This window comes from Schistocerca serialis, chromosome 8, assembly GCF_023864345.2.
Source record: "Schistocerca serialis cubense isolate TAMUIC-IGC-003099 chromosome 8, iqSchSeri2.2, whole genome shotgun sequence".
Taxonomy (NCBI): Eukaryota; Metazoa; Arthropoda; class Insecta; order Orthoptera; family Acrididae; genus Schistocerca; species Schistocerca serialis.
Window position 1 is genome coordinate 128,174,653 of NC_064645.1, and position 24,261 is coordinate 128,198,913.

The 24,261-nt window shown below is 41.9% G+C and overlaps 1 protein-coding gene across 1 annotated transcript in view; it reads right to left on the reverse strand.

Moving 5' to 3' along the window:
- Positions 1-21,400: 21,400 nt before the first annotated feature.
- The window catches only part of LOC126416869 (muscarinic acetylcholine receptor M4-like), an 86,833-nt gene continuing 83,972 nt past the window's right edge, over positions 21,401-24,261 (reverse strand). The window contains exon 2 of the mRNA XM_050084753.1: positions 21,401-21,751. Coding sequence (XP_049940710.1) covers positions 21,401-21,751 — 351 coding nt within the window. The remainder of the gene's footprint in view (positions 21,752-24,261) is intronic.

A 24,261-nucleotide genomic window follows, 5' to 3' on the forward strand; every position in this document is an offset into this window, starting at 1 on the left:
TCTTTTCAAAAGAATAGACAGGGAGTTGTGCTTGCCCGAACTAGCTCCGTCGGCAGCGAAACCTGTTGAGACTACAGCAGTCAGTTAGACTGTTGTAACGATTAATAGCAATGTCCTCAATTACAGGAATGAGACCTGAAAAAGCATCGTCATTCCACTCCTAGGTCCACTTTAGCGACAATGTACAAACGTCTGGTACTAACTGACATCAGTTGATTCCTCGGTAATGACTGGAAACGCGTATTTACCTTCATCACCTGTAAATGTTTCATAACAGCAGTTGCCTTGGCTCTACTGCATGTAACCTTTTTGGCAATTTCTAAATCGGAACATACTGTCTTCAGTAATACACGTAACTGTTCCATAACGTTGAAAGACACGTTGTGTTCACCTGTAAATGCACAGTTTAACTTCTGCCTCCTGAACTTAGTCCTGGAATGGTTCAAATGGCTCTGAGCACTATACGACTTAACATCTGACGTCATCAGTCCCCTAGAACTTAGAACTACTCAAACCTAACTAACCTAAGGACACCCACACACATCCATGCCCGAGGCAGGATTCGAACCTGCGACCGTAGTGGTCGCGCGGTTCCAGACTGAAGCGCCTAGAACCGCTCGGCCACTCCGACCGAGTCCTGGAATGAAAATGAAGTTAAAGTTCTGTGTCCTACCAATCTTCCAGTTCACTGCACATCTTTCTGCGTTTCTACATGTCTAGCAAGATAGTTTTCCATCCTCAAGCAATATTTATTTCACTTACACACATTTTACAGTACGCAAAATCATCGCCTTTCTCACTATGTTGTAGCTAACACGAAAACTTAGCTTCACTATCTAATTCACTTTTGCAGTTTTGTGTCTGCTTTACTTTTCCGTGCTCTGGGAGCACTCATTTCCGCGTTTAAGTTTCGCGAAAACTAATTATTTCAAACATTTTCTTACTAAGCGCAGTGCTGCTAACACACCAAGCACAAATACCTGCGAACTGAGGCATCTTAACTTCAACAGTGAAATGCAGTAAGTACCACAATAACCGATTACATTACTAACGTTCTCAAACCCTTCCACTCGTACCATTGCCATAACTCAAGATATTTGACACCACTCGACACATCTTACCATCGCCATTACCTTCTAAATGCATTGATACCATAGTTTTGCAAGCCGGTAAATCATTGTCACTCATGTTTTTCTCGTGACTTTAGATACAAAATTAAGATACTGTGTGAACGGCTCTACTTTCTTTGAACGATAATGGACTACTGCGGACTCATTTCGACAAAATTATAGGGAAATAAATGACAGACGTGTTATTTTCATCCTCATTTTTATTAAAAGTCGCCATTTGATTCGCTAACTATATTTGCATCATCAGGTGTTTATCTGCATACAAACATACAAAACAGCTTATTAGAATTTTGACAATGGCAGGTAATGGAAAATAAATGCGATTACGTTTGTGTCTACTTACAATTTATTACGTCTCTATGCTCGTCGTGAAATATGTGGAGTCTAGGAATCCTACATATTCATTTCACTAGACAAACAATTCTAACAAATCCTATTAATGAGTTTGTTCTATAATGAAAATATATAATACTTAACTTCGCAATTACACAGGTGTGTCGCAAGAAAAGGCGACATACGAAATAAGCAATCCCTTCAGCATAATAATTCCCATGTCTGTGTTTCGTAGAGTGTACAAAAGAAGTAACGAGCGTTGACGCTTCTATCCAAGTCGCTAGTCTTGAAGCGGCTATTCAGTTTTGGCAATGGTCCTGGTACTTATATCCTCTTCACACAGGGGCCGCTGCTGTCACGTTGTCATCTTGGCGAGGGGCCTATCAGCGTGCGATTGGCTGACGTCTTCTCACAGCCATCTCTTCTCTAGCGTCACAGACTGGCGTGCCGGCGCTTGATCTTATGTCGTAACACAATCAATTAATAAAAGCGATCTGTTTAAAAGCCGGAAAGAAGCACATTCTTGAACATTCTCATCAGCACCCGATGATGCAAGTATAGTTTGCGAAACCAGTCGTGTCTTTGAAAAAAGTCTCTCATTCAACATGTAATATCTCGACAGTGGGTGTCCTACACACGCGAGAAAAACGTGAGATTCGCCTTTTAATTTGCTTTTAAGCAGAAGAGTAGCAGATATTGCTACAAATCACTATTTCTGCGTAAACAGAAAATCTGCCAGCATGTGACAAAAAACATGATATTCACCTTTTATCATTTTAAACAGTAAACAACAGTTCACCTTATATCATTTTAAACAGTAGAACAGTAGATGCTGGTACAAATTACGATTCATGCTTACATAGTATATATCTAGAAATTCTTCACTGACTTTCAAGCACCAGTGCACATAGCAGTCGTAAGCTATGGTTGCACAAATTACGATTCATGCTTTTTTCTAATTTGGAAAATCACAGAACGCCACCTTTTCAGCCATATTACCAGATACTACTGATGTAATTATAAAAAGTGTCTTCTCTGCTACAGCTGTCTGTATTATGTAAATATTTATTAATGAAAATGTAAAAAATTGCGTTTTTAAGAATTATTTACTCGATAATCCCTATTCGAAAAATTACACAAAATATTGTATTGTTAATATGTTAGTAGTCAGTGCAAACACTGTGGGCAATAATTTTCTGTGTAAAGCGTTAAAAATTTTTTAACATTCTGCGTATTTCGCATCACTGAATTTCTAGAGTAAAATATGTATGTAGGCAACACCGTTTCCAGCGCACTTCTGTTTATAACAAACGAGTGAGAACTTGAACCTAAATCGTTCTGCATCGATTTTTTCGTTTGGTTTGAACTTTCTGTTAGATACAATATCAGTGAGGAAAAACAGTAGTGAAAGAGCGAGATGCGTAGACTATGAAAAAAGACACAAGAAGATGGTGTTTAAGAAAAGCGTAATACACTTCACAGTTGCTGGAAATCTGTGAGAGGAATTGCAGAAATATCTTGGTCCTCTAGTACCAGTATTGGCGTCACATCCATTGTGCAGGAATTGCTACACTCCCTATAAGAAGAAATGTAGTGAGAACACTGCTTAACGATCACCATCACCCGCATGTGAAACTGAAGAAGACAGTGCCGTTGTTTATATCCTGGGTGTGAGGTTGTTGTGGCGTTGAATGTTAGCATTTATGCTGTAGTCCATACTATATCCCCCCTTAAACGTCCAGGAAACGTAAGAAGCATAAGAAGAAAACAATATGTAAAAAGAAAAGTGGAAGAAACTGAAACAAGTTTTACACCACAAACATCTCCAAACTTTGTGAAGTGTATAATGTAGATGCACTTGGTGCAGAACCTGACCACGAAATGTGATGTGTGGTTTCAAAACCTAAATACTGCAATCTCGTCAGCCACCTATACTGAGAAGATACAGTTACTGACATTGATACCAGGTAGCTATTCTAAGCAGCAGATACAGACATACATACCCATTCCATACATTATTTGATTTCAAAAGCTCGTAGAACAAAGAATGAAAAAAGTATTTGGGCACGCCCAGATTCTTACTGTGGGCATCCGTTGCAATATGATACCATTACTGTTGCTCTGGAATATTGCCTAAGTGCTGACAAAGATTGCAGCTGGCAAAGTCCTAACCAGGCTGATGTTATCTCTGTTAGTGCAAATGGTGAAAAACTTAAAAAGGTAAAAAGACATATAAGAAGATCAATAAGAAAAGCATACCTCCTAATGAAAAAGGAGAACCCAAATTTAAAAACTGGTGTCACAAAATTCTGTTCCTTAAGACCAAGGATAAAATGCCAACCAGTGAAGAAAGTGTGCACAAGTATTTACTGCAGTAATTTGAAACTTGTTTGTTTCGCCATAAGCAGTGTCACAGGAAAGCAGTACAACAGGGATGGACCTGATGCTTGTGTGTATGTCGAGAGCCGCAAGATAAATGTTGGTATAAGGAGTGAGAAATGTATCTCGGTACTGAAGTGATGACTGTTGAAGCATTATAACTTCAGGGAACTGAGAATGACGTAACCTACGCATTGTGGGAGGGAGGAGAGTTGGTGAATTGACAGTGGAGTCAGAGAAATTTGTTACAGTGGTTAGGCATTGAGTCATGAAAGGAACAGCTCACCATAATGTCTGGAGGATTCAGAGACAGGCCAAAGCATAAGTAAAATCAGCCACAACCAGAATACTCACACGTTAGTTCTTCATTTCGACTTTGCTGAGATCAGGTCTGTTGCTTTGCACAACAAAATTCGAAGTTACCACTGGCACAAATCACAGGTATTAACATTCACATATGTTGCTCACTTCCTTGGAACATCACACTGTTTTGCTATTGTCAGTGATGATCTTATCCATGACAGTGCACGTGCATGTTACGCTGTCAGCATGATAATTGATGACATAGCATCTACAGGCCATGCATTTCCTAGACATGTGTTTGTCACTGATCATTTTAAAAACCACGTTCAGCTTTATGAGGTTGGTCATTATTGTAGACCAGGAATTAAGACAAAAAATGGATATTTTCAGTAACAGACAATGGAAACAGTGCATCAAATGGGGTAGAAGGTCTCTGTAAACATCTTGGAACAAGATTTAATTTCCAGCATGAAACTGTTGATACTGTGAGAGATGCTGCTGGATATGTACACGCCATATCAACATTATTAACAGATATGAAACTCTTAATTCTAAATGAAAGTGCATTATGGGAATTCCACTTAAAAAAAGAGAGATATGTAGTCTGCGATGAAGCCTGTAGTAGGAATTGAATCAAGTCACTACTGGGTTGCATCCTGGAGTGGCATAACATTGCAAGAACGGTTCTCCACGAAGTGCAGACAGCACAGTATACATCAGAAGACTTTATAGCGAGCCACTTCATTTCTTGTGTGTATGATAATCAGTAGTGGGTGGGACAGATAATAAGTATCTCTCATGAGGTGCAAGATATAACCGTCTCCTTTGTGACACTTCATAATCCTGTTAATGCTTTCATATAGTCATCATCAAAGGATCAGTGTGCAGTTTCCATTTCCCAAGTACTGTTCTTGTTGGATCATCCTTGTCCATATACAAATTCACCTCGATTATACAATTTCAATAAGAAGCAGATGAAAAAACAAATGACCTCTTTTCAACAGTGCAGTGTTGATTGTTACACTGTAGGCAATTTTAATTCATGGAATGTCATGAAGAAGTAAAATCATGGCAGAAGACAATAGTAATTAGTGAATAATACCATGAAAAATGGGTATAAATACACTACTGGCCATTAAAATAGCTACACCAAGAAGAAATGCAGGTGATAAACGGATAGTCAATGGACAAATATGTTATACTAGAACTGACATGTAATTACATTTTCACACAGTTTGGTGCATAGATCCTGAGAAATCAGTATCCAGAACAAACACCTCCGGCCGGTCGGAGTGGCCGCGCGGTTAAAGGCGCTTCAGTCTGGAACCGCACGACCGCTACGGTCACAGGTTCGAATCCTGCCTCGGGCATGGATGTGTGTGATGTCCTTAGGTTAGTTAGGTTTAAGTAGATCTAAGTTCTAGGGGACTTATGACCACAGCAGTTGAGTCCCATAGTGCTCAGAGCCATTTGAACCAAACACCTCCGGCCGTAATAACGGCCTTGATACGCCTGGGCATTGAGTCAAACAGAGCTTGGATGGCGTACAGCTTCAACACGATACCGCAGTTCATCAAGAGTAGTGACTGGCGTATTGTGACGAGCCAGTTGCTCGGCCATCATTGACCAGACGTTTTCAGTTGGTGAGAGATCTGGAGAATGTGCTAGCCAGGGCAGCAGTCGAACATTTTCTGTATCCAGAAAGGCCCGTACAGGACCTGCAACATGCGGTCGTGCATCATCCTGCTGAAATGTAGGGTTACGCAGGGATCGAATTAAGGGTAGAACCACGAGTCGTAACACATCTGAAATGTAACGTCCACTGTTCAAAGTGCCGTCAATGCGAACAAGGGGTGACCGAGACGTGTAACCATGGCACCCCATACCATCACGCAGGGTGATACGCCAGTAATGGCGATGACAAATACACGCTTCCAATTTGTGTTCACCGCGATGTCGCAAAACACGGATGCAAACATCATGATGCTGTAATCAGAACCTGGATTCATCAGAAAAAATGACGTTTTGCCATTCGTGCACCCAGATTCGTCGTTGAGTACACTATCGCAGGCGCTCCTGTCTGTGATGCAGCGTCAAGGGTAACCGCAGCCATGGTCTCCGAGCTGATAGTCCATGCTGCTGCAAAAGTCGTCGAACTGTTCGTGTAGATGGTTTTTCTCTTGAAAACGTCCCCATCTGTTGACTCAGGGATCGAGACGTGGCTGCACGATTCGTTACAGCCATGCAGATAAGATGCCTGTCATCTCGACTGATAGCCCTACGAGGCCGTTGGGATCCAGCACGGCGTTCCGTATTACCCTCCTGAACCCACCGATTCAATATTCTGCTAACAGTCACTGGATCTCGACCAACGCGAGCAACAATGTCACTATACGATAAACCGCAATCGCAATAGGCTACAATCCGACCTTTGTCAAAGTCGGAAACGTGATGGTACGCATTTCTCCTCCTTGCACGAGGCATCACAACAACGTTTCACCAGGCAAATCCGGTCAACTGCTGTTTGTGTATGAGAAATCGGTTGGAAACTTTCCTCATGTCAGCACGTTGTAGGTGTCGCCACCGGCGCCAACCTTGTGTGAATGGTCTGAAAAGCTAATCATTTGCATATCACAGCATCTTCTTCCTGTCGGTTAAATTTCGCGTCTGTAGCACGTCATCTTCGTGGTGTAGCAATCTTAATGCCCAGCAGTGTATTCTATATCTCATTTTTGTTACAATACGCTTTCGAACAAAATTATGAATTGTTTTCCCACTCACTTATAATGTTCTAAAGTAACTATATTGAAACAGAAGTACTTGTTTTGCATGATGTTTACTTAAAATCAGCCATTAATTGAAGTATTTGAGTGCTCATGATTTTTTGACCTTGAAAGGAGTGCTACGTCTACCTAAAGAATTTATTACTTCCGTACAGACATGTATTGCCAACTTTGATTGTACATTCCCTAAATAAAATGACCAAGAAACGTACCATGAAATGTTTAGAATATTTAGGATGGAGATTTTGGGGAAAATAATTTCTAAATAACAAAAAATTTCAGATTCTTTCATCTTTATGTACAAATATTTTGACAGTTTAAGAATTTCATGGATTAATTTCATAGCTGACAGTTATCATTTATCAAGACAGTTAACATCCCCTGACTATCCATATTTTCAAACAACAATTTTGAGATTCTCAAAAAGCTACAAATTTTCGTAATTTAATTTTCAAAAAAAAAAAGTTCAGAATTGTAAATGCATTAATCATGTCTCATACTATTGGGAACAAAGTATTTATTGAAAATAAATTCAGATCTCTATCACTTTTGGTTTCCTTATTACGATTTTTCAATATTCCCTTTAGTTTCGACATTTTCACGATTACTCTCATTTACAGAGGTCTGTAGCATTTAATCATCAGAAAAACAAAATATTGTAATTATGGAGATATATCATATGAAACTTCAGCATATATTTTCTTAGCAAACTTTGAATGTGATGTGACTTGACCTGTATGAATTGAGATGAAATCGCCCTGTTTAATCATAAGACGATAAGGCATACATGCAACATTCATGTTTTTTGTTAAAAGTGCACATTATCACAACACAGCATTGCACAGTATTTTCTTTCTCGTAGTTGGACAGGAAAGCTGCACTTTATTGTTTAAAAAATATGGGTTGTGTCTGCTTCGATATTTCTGATGTTCATTAGCGTATCGTGTAAATATTTGAAGTCAATCGGTTATGAACTTCTCGAGATATTTTATTAACAACTTTTCCCTTTTATATACAACGTGTTTGTTTATATATTATAGATATTAAAGTTATGTAGCTCATGTTTATCCAAACGTTTATTCGAATGTCATGTGAGTATTGGAACTACATCGGTCAGGGACTTTCCGACGTTTTTACTAACAACGTATCGTGTTTATATATGATTATGCACATATTTATATATTACATCTATAGAATAGAATGTAGCCATAGCCGTCTGAACGTTTATTAGAGTCTCGTTGAAAAATTTTAAATCAGTCGGTCACGAACATTTCGAGACTTTTGCTATCAACGTTTCTTCTGTATGTATAATATATGTATATATTTATATTTATTTGACACAGATATTAATAATACATCCGTTAGAATGTTATCTGAAGTAAACCGTTCGAGAAGTTTTCCAGATTTTTGATAACAAAGTTAAACATGGATTTCTCTTTGTATAGTAGCATAGATTTTAAATATATGTTCGGGTACGACACATATTTACCAAAACTGTAGCACACATCAGTCCGAAGGTTTATTAGACTATCTTGTAAAATGTAGAGTAATTCGGTAAAGAACTTATCAACAGTTTTGCTAACAACGTTTCCCGTTTATATAGTAAATATATATTTATATACCAAATATATTTTAAAAAAAACATTTGGTTTATGTCCGTCCGAACGTTTATTAGAGTATCGTTTAAAATGTGAAGTACTTTGGTACAGTATTTTTCTACATTTTTAGTAACAACGTTAAACAGCGACTGGGCTTTTTATAATAGTATGTGTTAAGTAACATATTTTAGCATTGTCTGGCAACGGTAATGTTCCAGTACACTTTCAGAAAATATCATAAATTCGAAAAAGCATACGTGTACGGTAAAAACTGACTTCCCCCGTCGATATTACCCCATTCAGTCACAACGTTTTCAAGGACACAATGGTTTATTTTTTCTGTTTTATTTCTTTTACGAAACTACTCACCAAATTTCATAATCACCCATTGTATTTTAGTGGACAGTACGCTAGAATCATCCCAGAAGCCGGCAACGTCTACGTTATAAGTCTGTTCGCCCGTAAAATTGGCTTCAGAGGACTTGTTCACACAAAGAGCGCATCTTTACACGGTTAGCGAGGAAGCTGTACTGCCAGCACGTAGCAGCCGAGGTGAAGCCACTACGCGGACGCACAGTGCCTCCGCTGGCGATGAAGCAGTGTTCGCACGGAATGGCGTCGATTGTTACTATTATCGAGGCATCAAGCTGCTCGCCGCACCCCCCGCTCCAATTTTATAACAGGCCATCTCTCGCAATCGCACACAATCACGCCCTCCTCCCCCTGGACCCCCTCCGCAGCCCGATGTAGCACACACACACACACACACACACTCACACACACACACACGCTCATACACATACGGTCAGGTCGTCACATCGCCCCCTCACGCCTGTTCATATTCACGCAACTCGGAGCACGTGTGTATTTCTATGTGTGTGTGTGTGTGTGTGTGTGTGTGTGTGTGTGTGTGTGTGGATGGGCGACCTTTGTAACACGCAGCGTTGTCAGTACCCAGTGGATCTCTCCCTCTCTCTCATTTTTTTTTTTTGTTTTGTATACGTACACGCACGACCTTACAAAATGAGTTATGATAGATTTGTTGCTGTTGTTGTTTGCTCGTGGCGTGATGGGCGGGAGGAAGAGGTGAATATAAAAATAAAAGTAGGGAAAAAAAAGGAAGATTCACTTTCATGTTCCGGCCGTACGGAGAAAGAGCACCGGGCACCCATTCACGTTGTCGCGGGTACAAATATTAATGATACTGGAGTAATTACACGGCCACACATGAAATCATATAAAACACGCCTTTGTTCCTGAGCGCTTCTTTTATTCGTTTTTCTTTCCCCTTTTTATTTACGCGGCAACCTGTGTACCGTGTCCTCTGTACCGGAGTCGTCCGCCTGCTTCCGCCACATATGCGTCCGCGGAGGAAACTCGTGCCATTCAGGTCGCCCCCAATTGGTCGCTGTTTTGTTTCGTCTTTTTACCAAAAGCGTTAACTGTGCGCAAAGAAATGCATATTCCCGGCGCGATCCATTTTTAATGTCAATTTCCGAATGGCGCATCGTCCTGCTGAACAGACATCTGCATTGCCTGCGACCGCAGTGCTTAATAAAAGGCGCCTTTGTTTCGGCGATGTGTCATCGCGGCAGAAGAATAGCAGTCGAAGGCTATTAGCGAATGGAAGCGGGAAGAAAAGAGGTGCGAGGGACAATGACACAGAAATGGGAAACAGTCTCACTCCAACACCTCCTACCTACACTCTCCAATGTCCCCACGCTGTCACGCGTCTGGGAAAAGGCGAGGTTCAAAGAGATCTGTAAAAGAAACAGTGATTTGTCAAACAAGGTCCGCTGATAGTAAAAGAAAGCCCCCTTGCAATCTGCATTTGCATTTACGTACATCCCATTTGGAATCACATGATGGTTCTTTTGTTGCAAGAGAAAATTTTCCTTTGTCATGAAAGCTAGTATTTTGCATAACAGTCCAGCTAAACATTGTTTTCCATCATTTTATCTAAGGACAGCTTTCCTTCCCCCCCCCCCCCCCCTCCAACCCTCCCCCTCCCTCTTTTTTCTACCGCTGTGAGATTCAGAGTGATTATCGTACGTACTCTGTACTTCCGTATTTCCATAAAAGCTTGTTCAACAGATGTACACTACTTGATCAAAAGCATCCGGACACCTGGCTGCAAATGGCTTACAAGTTTGTGGCGCCTTCCAACGGTAATGCTCGAATTCAATATGGTGTTGGTCTACCATTAGCCTTGATGACAGCTTCCATTGTCGTAGGCATACGTTCAGTCAGGTGCTGGAAGGTTTCTTGGTGAATGGCAGCCTATTCTTCACGGAGTGCTGCAGTAAGGAGAGATATCGATGTCGCTCGGTGAGGTCTGGCACGAAGTCGGCGTTCCAAAACATCCCAAAGGTGTTCTACAGGATTCACTTCAGGGCTCTGTGCAGGACAGTCCATTACAGGGATGTTACTGTCGTGTAACCACTCCGCCACAGGCCGTGCATTGTGAACAGTTGCTCGATCTTGTTGAAAGATGCAATCGCCATCCCCGAATTACTCTTCAACAGTGATAAGCAGGAAGGTGCTTGAAACATCAATGTAGGCTTGTGCTGTGATAGTGCCACGGAAAACAACAAAGGGTGCAAGCCCCCTCCATGAAAAACACTACCACACCAAAACACCACCGACTACTAACTTTACTGTTGGCACTACACACGCTGTCAGATGACGTTCACTGGGCAATCGCCATACCCAAACCCTGCCAATGGATCGTCACATTGTGTAGTGTGATTCGTTCTTCCACTGTTCAATCGTCCAATGTTTACGCTCCTTACACCAAGCGAGGCGTCGTTTGGCAGTTAATGGCACGATGTGTGGCTTATGAGCAGCCGCTCGACCATGAAATCCAAGTTTTCTCACCTCCCGCCTAACTGTCATAGTACTTACAATGGATCCTGATGCAGTTTGTAAATTCTGTGTGATGGTCTAAACAGACGTCTGCGTATTATACATTACGAGCCTCTTCAACTGTCGGCGGCCTCTGTCAGTCAACAGACGACTTCGGCCAGTACGCTTTTATGCTGTACGTGTCCGTTCACATTTACACTTTACTATCACATCAGAAACAGTGGACCTAGGGATGTTTAGGAGTCACCAGACGACGTTCCGCGGAGCGCGCCATTCTGCTCTCTCACGGTGTCTAATGACTACTGAGGTTGCTGATATGGAGTACCTGGCAGTAGGTGGCATCGCAATGCAATATGAAAAACATATGTATTTGGGGGTGTCTAGATACTTTTGATAACACAGTGTGCAACTGAATGTAAGAGCCGGATCAACAGTCAAGGGATCATCTAAATTTGTATAATACATTTATAAATTTTTCTCACGTTATTCTGTGGCTGCGAACATTGTATGTTGGTGTTTACATAGGACAGTATTCAGCAAACGAACAATTTCATGTCAGTGGCGGGACGAAGCTGGACGGATTATTCATATATGTCTTATACACCATATGATCAAAACTGTCTGCACATGCATACGTAATGCTTAACTGACCAGTGGAAAGAGGTGGACCAGACAATATAAAAGGAAGCGCATAGTACTGTGTTGCCAGCTGTGGCCGAGTGGTTCTAGGTCTTTCAGTCCGGAACCATGCTGCTGCTACGGCAGCAGGTTCGAATACTGCCTCGGGCATGGGTGTGTGTGATGTCCTTAGGTTAGTTAGGTTTAATTAGTTCTTAGTTCTAGGCGACTGATGACCTCAGAAGTTAAGTCGCATAGTGCTCAGAGCCATTTCTTTCTAGGGGACTGATGACCTCAGATGTTAAGTCCCATAGTGCTCAGAGCCATTTTTTTGTTGCCGACAGAGAAGCAATAGGACCAGAATGGATTTGTCGGAAGAGCTCAGTGTCTTCAAACATACACTAATCACTAGACGTTACTTGGGCAACAACTCCATTGGGGACATTTCAGCCTCTCTTAGGCTGCCCAAGTCGACCTTTGGTGATGTGATAGTGAAAAACACAAAGGAACAATCTGAGCTAAAACAAGACGTGGCAGACCTTATGCACTGACGAAAGTGCGTCGGCAAGGATTGAGGAGGGGTATTTGTAAGAAAATTTCATGAAATCAACGGAAGGAGTTCCAAAGTCCTACCAGCAGTCCAGTTAGCACAATGACTATGCAACGGGAATTATGAGAAATTGGAAACAATGGTCGAACAGCTCCTTATAAACCACAAATTTCTGTAGTTAACGCCAGGCGACGCTAGAGGCGGTGTAGACAGCGGCACCATTAGGCAGTAGGACAGGAAACAAGTGATCTGCAGCGATAAATCACGCTGCCCGCTGTGGTGTGTGTGTGCGTATGTGTGTGTGTGTGTGTGTGTGTGTGTGTGTGTTGGGGCTTATGGGCGCTCAACGTCGAGGTCATCAGCGCCCTGACACACTATCCGATGGAGGGGTTTATATACAGGGTGTAAATTTTAAGTCGACAGACCAGAATAACTCAAAAAAAAGCTTCACACGAAAAACGCGTAGAATCCAAAGTTGATTATTTTCGAGGGTGACATCTGCTGGTGCTAAAATTAGCCCGCCAACCCAGCTCCCTGGGGGTGGGGCGGGAGGTAACTTTCAAATTTCAAATGGGAAACCTCATTTTTTATTGCAGAATCAGATTCTACATAAAAAACTACGTACATTTTGTCTTAAACATTGTTTTGATTCTTGGTAGTTAGCGCTGTAATTCAAGAAAATTTATGTTCTCATTTTTGCATGGAAAATGGTTACGGATAAATAAAAAATACTTATTTACTTCATAAATTTTGATTCGCTAAAACTAAAACTCTCCCTCTCTCCCTATAGAGTGGGGTTTAAGAGAGAGGAGTTGGAGTTTTACAAATCTTGACCCAAATACTGTATTAATTTTTTCTGCAGATTCGGATAAGTTTTGCTTGTTTCGTGGTCATGAGGCCACACAACTTTTAATTATCAAACAAATCATGTAACTAGTTAACTAACTAACCAAACATCCTACTTCCTAACGAGTGAACTTACTTCTACCAGATCAAGAATATTAGGTAAGTTGTTGGAAGTGATTACGCGTCGGTGAAAATCTCGCTTCGGAGCACACAAAGAGCTCTAACCGCAGAACTCTGTACGGAACACGCGTTGGTGCAGTGCTGCGATACAGACCGTATATCGCCCTTCGAAGACGATGGCCAAGGTGCCGTCTCCAAGTCAGTACCGCTCGATGGATGAAGGCGAAGTCCTCTCTCTCCACAATTCTCTCGTCTCCCACGCGTACGAAAACGCGGCGGAAGAATACTCAGTTTCGGCCAATGTCGAACGCTCTGTCATCAACTAAATACCTCCAACGGTATTTCTGATATGTACCCAATGATCGAGTAGCTCATAACGCCCCTACGCAAACGAAATTCCCGTCTCTGCCACATGTTGCCCAGTACAGGTGGCTCCGGATGCCAGGCTATCCCCAAAAGCGCCGTATTGTCCCGCGTTACCGATGACCGCTACCTGCCGCCCACGGCGGCCCGGCGAGCTACGGCCAGCTGCAGACTTTATATTCCACAATTCTTAACTTCCGACACTTTTCACCAACGCTTTGAGTTAGTGACTTAATCATGCAGATAGGCAGGGAATAATGCTCGAGAGTGCATCATATTTATCATAATTCAATAGAGTCATGATCGGATGCCTTTGCCAGTCCCTTTACTATTAATACTAATGTTGGTAAGCTAACGTGTAAGTGCCCATGTCCTGGCACCTTACAACTTGATGTCTTCCCCGAAAACGATGTTATCTTTCAGCAGTATAATTGTCCGTGTCTGAGAGCCAGGGCTGTGCAACAGGGGTTCAAATGGCTCTTAGCACTATCGGACTTAACTTCTGAGGTCACCAGTCCGCTAGAACTTAGAACTACTTAAACCTAACTAAGGACATCACGCACACCCATGCCCGAGGCAGGATTCGAACCTGCGACCGTAGCGGTCGCCCGGTTCCAGACTGTAGCGCCTAGAACCGCTCGACCACCACGGCTGGCTGTGCTACAGTGGTTTGGGCAGCATTAAAGTTAACTCTTGTTGATGTCACGGCGATCAAATTCGCCTGATGTAAAACCTATGGGACCCATCTTGGTGCCGGCCGGAGTGGCCGAGCGGTTCTAGACGCTACAGTCTGGAACCGCGCGACTACTGCGGTCGCTGGTTCGAATCCTGCCTCGGGCATGGATGTGTGTGATGTCCTTAGGTAATTTAGGTTTACGTAATTCTAAGTTCTAGGGGACTGATGACCTCAGCAGTTAAGTCCCATCGTGCTCAGAGCCATTTGAACCATTTTTGAACCCATCTTGGTCGCTATCGGGCTCGGTCACCGCGTACGCAAATCAGCGGCCCTTAATTTACACGAATTGCGTGACCTTCCGTAGACATCTAATGCTACATACCTCAAAAAAACCTACCAGCAAACTGTCGGACCCCTGATACCCAAAATCAGTGATGTATTTAGTTCCAAAGACGGACAAACAAGCTATTAAGCAGGTGGTGAAAGACGAACCACACCTTCGGAAATCTTAACACATTCGGAAAAAACGGCAAAATATTTGTGAGAATCAGGAATACAAATATCACTGCCGGTCGTTTCACTTGCAGGAGTTTCATCTTTCGTTTTTTAATCAGACTGAAGTCACAAAATCTAAGGAACTCGTTGCTGACAGAGCACGCTTTTGTTTGTAAATGACATGGAATATTACAGAAAATACTTCTATCGTATCAGTGAAAAAAGAACCAGAATCTGTTACAAACGCAAAGAAGGAAAAAAAATTATCATGTGGTGCGGTGCGAATTTACTACTCCATAATCACATTTCTCTAACGACAAAACCCTACCTGCAACTCTGAGCATTTGTATCGTTTATCTTAGGATCTCAGACAGTATATTACCGCTGACGTGTCATTAACTGTCGACTAATTGTAACATATCGTACGAAGAGTGACGTTTGTCACAAATCTTCAGAATCCAACTTGATGTCTCCAAAGTAGCGAGTAACAGTCATAAAATGACCCTACTCGAAAGCCGGATATATCTTCCGCATTTTAGTCCCTCGTCTAGGAGATAGGTTACCAGAACATGGCGTGTAATGGAGCGAAGTCTGTGTTTTGTGTCCTTGAAATCACTAAGTGTGAATGAATTGTGACTGATAGGTGATTTCGAGTCGAATATTAGGTTAAAGTGGTACATCACATTCCATCAGTTTTGTGATACGAAGGACACAGACCAGCCGACTCCATCAGCAGAGAAGGTCGAGTGCGTGTGGCAATCATTTGTCTGCAGCCCCGAGAAACCTCATTACAAAATGGCTGAAATGGCTCTAAGCACTATGGAACTTAACATCGGAGAACTACTTAAACCTAACTAACCTAAGAACATCACACACACCCATGCCCAGGCTGGATTCGAACCTGCGACCGTAGCAGCAGCGCGGTTCCGGACTGAAGCTCCTAGAACCGTTCGGTCACAGCGGCCGGCTAAACTTCATTACGATTCGAAACTTGCAGAGATTCTCTATCTACTGATATTCATGTGTTTTCTATATGTCTTGTAATTTCTTCGCCCAGACTTCTGAAAAAACATAAGATTCTTATGAATAATCCTTTACTTTACCATTGCTTCAGCTATAAGATGTCGGACAGTGGTTGACGGTAGTTGACTACCTGGCTCCCTCGCTCACTTTTCTTTGCCCAGTGTTCATCCAGGCGAAGAGACGGTAACAGAACAAAGCAAGGCATTTTGGCTTCCCTGTCACAACAGGTGCCATTCGGTCGTTCAAGGCACATAATGAATTCAAAAGCACTTTGCACGTAATGCATAGAAGTCAACTCGTCGTGTTCGCCGAAAGTTCGTCATTCCTCACGTTGCCGTCTGGTGCATTTTGTGGTGGTCTTCGTATTTCAAATAATGCAGGATGCAATTACTACAAGCCGTTGACAAACAAGGTAAATGAAAAAGTAACTGTAAAAAGTGCCGCAAATTTGTATGTGCACTGAGAGGTTTCGGCTGAGCTGTTTAGGTTCTACAGATGTTAAGATGCTGCAGATCTGATCCCCGATGACCTACAGGAAAGGTAAGTTCCCCGTAATGGAAGAATGTCTTGCAAAGGATAGCACGTTATTAAATGAAAATTACTGGGGGTGGCCTAATTTGCCATAAAAGTATGCGTACCACACCACACATGGATATATTAACCTTCGGGATCCCTGAAACTAATGAAGGAGATTAGTGTTCATTGTTGAGGTCTACTGCCATAAGACATCAGTCAAAAAGATTTACCTATTGAATCAAGTATATAAACATTTAATAAGTGGACAATAGATTTCAAATACAAATTATAACCTGAGCACTAAGCGTGGATTCATAAAAGCACAACATTAAACTGTGTCACGAACATAGCCGTTGATTGTGAGAAGTGGTTAGTGATTTAAGGAACGAGTCATAGAAAAGCCATGATGGGTGCCAATAACTGGCTGTGAATATTAAATCTGCACAATGAAACCCTGATGCAAATTGACTAGCTTCGCGTTCCTCTCGCCTCGGCGACTGCATCGACAACACACGCTTACTATTCTTAAGCTGTGCGTGAGTGGGAGACGACTCAGTAGCGGCTGCAAAATCTGATTTCAGCTCGCCCTTCGAACGTGCTCTGAGTTGGCAACATCTATTTCTGCAGATATCTTCTACGGCCACTTAAAGCGAAGTGTGTTCTCGATAGCGTCTCTGGAGCAAGTGTTTTCTTCGATCTCCCTGATGCGAGTGTTTTCTAACTTTACTCCGCGAAACTCAGCTGGTTCTGCCAGCGTCAGACCTCGCCATCAAGATGCAGCAGACCTTGCGAGTTCCTACTAATAATAATTATTTTATAAAGAAACTTAACAGTTTCCTACTCTCACAGATGCTGCCGTAGTTAACACGAAGTCGTCGAAGCACGTAATGCTATTCGAGAGAAACTTCGATTTCTGAAGCTAGGGCATTTGAAAACAGATGTATCATTTAAAGACACGTTAGTCCTGTCACAGAATCTCTCAAACGCTCTCGAAGGCTAACGAAGAGAATGAAGAAGATACTATTCGTGATTACACTAAACATTAAAATGATAACTGGATAGATAGGACGTACTGAGTAAGTAAGGAAAAAACATATACGGTGGGCACTCGACCTATAAGTTTAATCAGGAATGCAATACATGTTGGAGACATGCAATTAGAAAGAACACTTTGTTCACTTAATCTAATATTCTTAAAAGCTACAAGGAAAGGAAGCTGTTCACTGGTCAGATATTATGTATGATGATAGTGTATGAGAAAGCCAATGGAGTGGGGGGCGAAATGCACCAACAGCTTGAAATACAAAAATATTGTTAAACATGTGTTAGCAGATGTACTTGACAGTGGCATCATCGACATTCAGATAAGAAAATTAAGAACAGTTCACATAACACATGTATTATGACGACAGTAAAGAAATAGATGAACGACTGCACTTGCTCATATCATCTGCAGCTGGAAATACTGCACATTCGAACGAAATTATTTCTGTCATTCCTGAGCGTAGACAGAAATGTATCACCAAATAATTATGCAGACAGTTGTTCAAGAACTCCATAAACCATTGTAGAGGACCTTCCCATGTAGGCCTTTTAATATTCCAGGTCTCGATGGCTTATGGCAGGTGGATCTTATAAATATGAGACAAAATTTATGGGATAATAAATGTTTCAAATACATTATAATGGTCTTTGATATGCACTGGAAATCTGATTGGGCACTATCTGTGAAAAGAAAGACAGGGATTCCAGTTGCTCAGGTTTTTGGACAACAATTACAGACAGGAACTGTCTGCACCACACACAATCTACAAACCGATTATGATGATGAGTTATAGAATAGATATTTCAAGACGGTAATGGAATGGTATGGAATGCATTAGTACCCTACATTCTCTCAGATGAAGGCATGTGTTGTGGATTATTTGAACCAGACAATGAAAGGACAAATGTGAATGGTTTTTAACCTTCACTGTTGTTTTAAATGGGCTGATATCCTCCAACAAATCATTGACATGTACAGGTGTTTCGTCCACAGGACAGTAAAAATAAGGCCAATTGATGTACTGTATATGATAATAATATTCTAATTACCGTTTAAGTCGTATTAAAATGGTACATCCATGCAAACCATATTTAATGAAAGTGATTTAGTACGTATTTAAAAACACAAAACATCATTTGTGAAATCATACCTCCCAAACCGGACTACGGAGATAGTTACGGTTTGCAGGTTGTACCAAACAAAGCCTATAATTTACATCTAAAATGAGAGCAGCGGTAGTGAAACATCCAGGTCTTTTACACAGGAGAATTACAGAGGATCAGTGAACCAGACATCTTCGTCTTAGAATGTGTCATAAGGTGGCGGGGAACAATGGCTCTTGTTAAATGGTTAGGACTCTCTTCATTGCATAAGTTTCGTGGATGACACTGACTGGTTATGTAACAAGTGACACCCAGTCACAGAGCATTTTTCGAAATCTTGCACCACACTTTTGGACCAAAGTCGCTGACTGTTGAGTTCCTTAACGGCTCACATCCATTTAAAAAGCCCGCTTGACAGTGGCAGCAGCGGAAATGTTACCACTGCGTTAGGTCCTGTAGATGACTTCTTTAGCCACTTGGTTTCCTCAGGCAAGTGGTGGGTATATCACCTGCCCCGTAGCGAAGGAGCGAAGCAAGCAGCGGATTCATCGTCACCAGAAAGGGCGAAGAGGGGTAAGGTGATGTGAAGTGTTTCTTGGATCGCCATGTGTGGAGCTACAAGTTGATGCTAGTAAGGCACAGACCGCCAAGGGAGCGCACTACCGAAATGTTCTTCCGAGTTTACAGAATGTTCTCAAGAGGAAGCGTCAAGGGGATGTCATGGCAGCTCGCATTATTCAATCCCGAGCGCTAAATCCAGTAATAATTTAGTTGTTATAGTTTGGCTCGAGTGAACCACCACACAAGGCGCCTAAATAAAAAAACATGGAAAATTTGTTAGAAATATAAAATCATTTCATTTCATTTTTAAAACTGAGGTCCAAGATTTCCTACCTGACTTCAAAAAAAAAAAAAAAAAAAAATATTCCTAGAACAATTGAACACAAAACGATGAATAAAAAATTAAAAAGTTGTCTCACCTTCACGCAGAAATTTAGAAACTTCACACTACGCAGAGCTACCGCAAATAAATGATGATGCTGTCCTATGAGCTAATTCTGTAAATTAAACTATTGATCATTGGACTCTAATTACAGTAATGTCAAATAATTTACGGACTGTACGTCTCGTAGTAATCTGTGTTACTAAATAGTTATTCCGGGAATCCATACCAGTTACAGGTTGCCTATCTAAAGGTTTACAGGCGCAGCAAGTATTTTATTCTCAGTATTTCGCATAACTACTGGTCGATGTTTTAAAATTTAAAATGCTGTTGTAATCTACTCGTTAAGAGATATAATCTTGTGTAAAAAATTTAACACAATAAGACTAGTATTACAGTTACAAACGGCGTTTGTCTTGATGCAGTGTAACTGATGGTGCGGAAATACTCGGATCATGTGCTTCTAGAATTTTCTTCCAGCGAAATTTGCTAATAATTTAAAAGCATCACGAAACTTTCTCTCCCTGATACCCCCACAAAATCACGGATGTAATCACGTTTCAGTTTATTACTTTTTTACTAACGACTCTATTCGCAACACACATTGCAGACAGTGTGTCCAAGTACTCCAGTGAACGTACCTGAAAAAATTTTATATCATTTTACTACAGATAGTTTTGGAGATATAACACCATAAACATTATTTTCCTCCTGGGGTCATCTCTTAATCTTACGACTTCTCATGCTCAACTGAACATATGCTCATCTAATCTTTTTCACATTAGCTGCAGCTACGAGCACAAATTATCGCAAAAGATCTCCCTTGAGGAAAATTAATATTACTTATACTGCCTTGACCAATCCAAGTATTTATGATGTATATGTTACTGTAAAAGTCCGCCCCGATAGCTGAGTGGTCAGCGCGACGGATTGCCGTCCTGCGGCCCGGGTTCGATTTCCGGCTGGGCCGGGGATTTTCTCCGCTCAGGGACTGGGTGCTGTGTTGTCTTCATCATCACGTAGTAAGACCTGCACCAAGGCGGCCGGACCTGCCCCGCTAGAGGCCTCACGGCGACTGACTGCTCATTTCCATTTTGTTACTGTAAAAGTAAGATGACTAGTAAATCCTAGAATTAATTGGTGAAACCTAAGACTTACCATTGTGGTAAAAGTATGAAATTTCTTATTATATGCATAGATTTCGAAATTTTACCAAGGGACGTTGGTAAATCTTAGGATGTACCCATACCAACTGGTAAAACCGTATTCATTAAAAAAATCAGCTTGCAATTTATTGAAATAATCTGTATTTATTGTAAATTTATATATTTTAAACATTCTCGCATTTCAATGTGATTATAATGAGCACTACTCCACATTAGTGAAAAATGTTGTAAAAATGTTACCTTATGAACGTTAATTTCTGTTAAAAGGCTGACTATTGTGGCATTTCGAATTACATAATATAGAAGACGATTTACAAAAGCATTTTTTAGTTGAACACTTTCTAAGCAATTGCACTATTTGAACCCTTATCCTCCAACAAAAGATTGTTGTAGACTTGCTGTAGACTGATTTTTTTCTCTTGCTATTTCTTCGACGTTGATAAAATTTTCCTTTCACAAAGTAAATTGGTTCCTAGTGTACAATGACTTCAGTCTACCAGCTTGGGTAGCAAACTGATAAAATTCGTCATCCTGAATATTTATCACTACTGTCGTTGTAGATTTTGCATCATTTTTGCCCTGTCTGCATCCGGTACTTTAATTCCCATATTCTGTCCAACTGAAGGTTTTGGAATTTTGTTACATGAGGCTGCTTTAATTTTCTTTGCCAGCAGTAGAAGACCTTCTTTCGCAGATTCTCGGATCCGCTTCACTTTATTAACACTGTTGGAAGCTGTCAGCGTCTCGTCACAACCACCAGCTGGTGCCGGTGTCTCGTTATTACCTGTCGTCAAATCCTGTGTCTCTGGTGCTTCCTCACCTGCTGCAGCCGCACTTCCTACCTCCGTTCCTTCTGTTCCAGTGCTGGCATCAATTTCTTGGCCATTTTCAGTTTCCTGTGAGTTAGTGGAAGTGTTGTTTAATATTTTTTTCCAAATTAGCCGTGGGAGAGTCGCTGGCGCCAGTGATTCATCTAGTACGGGCAGTAGTCCCGTTCGTTCTGGCATGCGCGTTTTCTCTTTGGTTTTCCTCTTCTGGTCGCTATTTAAGCGTGGCGCTTCCGGCGATGCGAGTCTTGGTTTTCCGCTCCGGGGGCCCTGTTGGTAGTGCTTGCCCGTTGCTTGGGCATGGGTTTGTGTTGGCGAGTCTTGGAGTGACCGTTACGGGGGAGCGTAGGTTGCTCGCTGCGCTGTGTTATGATTTGAGAAGTGTGTCGGCGCAGGACTGGTGGTGATGGCCTCTAATGTACTAGCAAGACTGTATACAGTGACCGGGCCAAATATCTCACGAAATAAGCGTCAAACGAAAAAATTACAAAGAACGAAACTCGTCTAGCTTGAAGGGGGAAACCAGAAGGCGCTATGGTTGGCCCGATAGATGGCGTTGCCATAGGTCAAACAGATAGCAACCGCGTTTTTAAAAAAAAAAATAGGAACCCCAATTTTTATTATATATTCGTGTAGTACGTAAAGAAATATGAATCTTTTAGTTGGATCGCTTTTTTCGCTTTGTGATAGGTGGCGCTGTATTAGCCACAAACGTATAAGTACGTGGTATTACGTAACATTCCGCCAGTGCGGACGGTATTTGCTTCGTGATACATTACCCGTATTAAAATGGACCGTTTACCAATTGCGGAAAAGGTCGATATCGTGTTGATGTATGGCTATTGTGATCAAAATGCCCAACGGGCGTGTGCTATGTACGCTGCTCGGTATCCTGGACGACTTCATCCAAGTGCCCGGACCGTTCGCCGGATAGTTACGTTATTCAAGGAAACAGGAAGTGTTTAGCCACATGTGAAACGTCAACCACGACCTGCAACAAATGATGATGCCCAAGTAGGTGTTTTAGCTGCTGTCGCGGCTAATCCGCACATCAGTAGCAGACAAATTGGGCGAGAATCGGGAATCTCAAAAACGTCGGTGCTGAGAATGCAGCATCAACATCGGTTGCACCCGTACCATATTTCTATGCACCAGGAATTGCATGGCGACGACTTTGAACGCCGTGTACAGTTCTGCCGGCCGCAGTGGGCATGCGGTTCTAGGCGCTGCAGTCTGGAACCGCGCGACCGCTACGGTCGCAGGTTCGAATCCTGCCTCGGGCTTGATTGTGTGTGATGTCGTTAGGTTAGTTAGGTTTAAGTAGTTCTAAGTTCTAGGGGACTGATGACCAAAGAAGTTACGTCCCATAGTGCTCAGAGCCATTTGAACCATTTTTTTTTTTTTTTTTTGTACAGTTCTGCCACTGGGCACAACAGAAATTACGGGACGATGACAGATTTTTTGCATGCGTTCTATTTAGCGACGAAGCGTCATTCATCAACATCGGTAACGTAAACCGGCATAATATGCACTAATGGGGAACGGAAATACCACGATGGCTGCGACAAGTGGAACATGAGCGAACTTGGCGGGTTAATGTATCGTGCGGCATTGTGGGAGGAAGGATAATTGGTCCCCATTTTATCAATGGGGATCTAAATTGAGCAATGTATTCTGATTTCCTGCGTAATGTTCTACCGATGTTACCCCAAGATATTTCATTGCATGACAGAATGGCGATGTGCTTCCAACATGATGGATGTCCGGCACATAGCTCGCGTGCGGTTGAAGCGGTATTGAATGACATATTTCATGACATGTGGATTGGTCGTCGAAATACCATACCATAGCCTGCATGTTCACCGGATCTGACGCCCCTGGATTTCTTTCTGTGGGGATAGTTGACGGATATTTGCTATCGTGATCCACCGACAACGCCTGACAACATGCGTCAGCGCATTCTCAATCCCTGTGCGAACATTACGGAAGGCGAACTACTCGTTGTTGAGAGGAATGTCGTTACACGTATTGTCAAATGCATTGATGCTGACGGACATCATTTTGAGCATTTATAGCATTAATGTGGTATTTACAGGTAATCACACTGTAACAGCGTGCGCTCTCAGAGATGATAAGTTCAGAAAGGTACATGTATTACACTGGAACAACCTACCTGTTACCAACTGTTCGTTTAAAATTATGAGCCATATGTTTGTGACTCTTACAGCGCCATCTATCACAAGGCTGAAAAAGTGGTCCAACTAAAACATTCATATTTCTTTACGTACTACACGAAAATGTAATAAAAAATGGGGGTTCCTATTTAAAAAAAAAAAACGCAGTTGATATCCGTTTGACCTATGGCAGCGCCATGTAGCGGGCCAACCATAGCGCCATCCGGTCTCCCCCTTCAAGCTAGACAAGTTTCGTTCTTTGTAGTTTTTTCGTTTGAGACATTTGGCCCGGTCACGATCAATGGACCACCCCGTATAGTACGACTTGATTCTGCATGCCTATGTGCGCTATGTGGAGTATCGTCGCTTGCTGCTACTGACCGTGGGCACCCGCTATTTTCTACG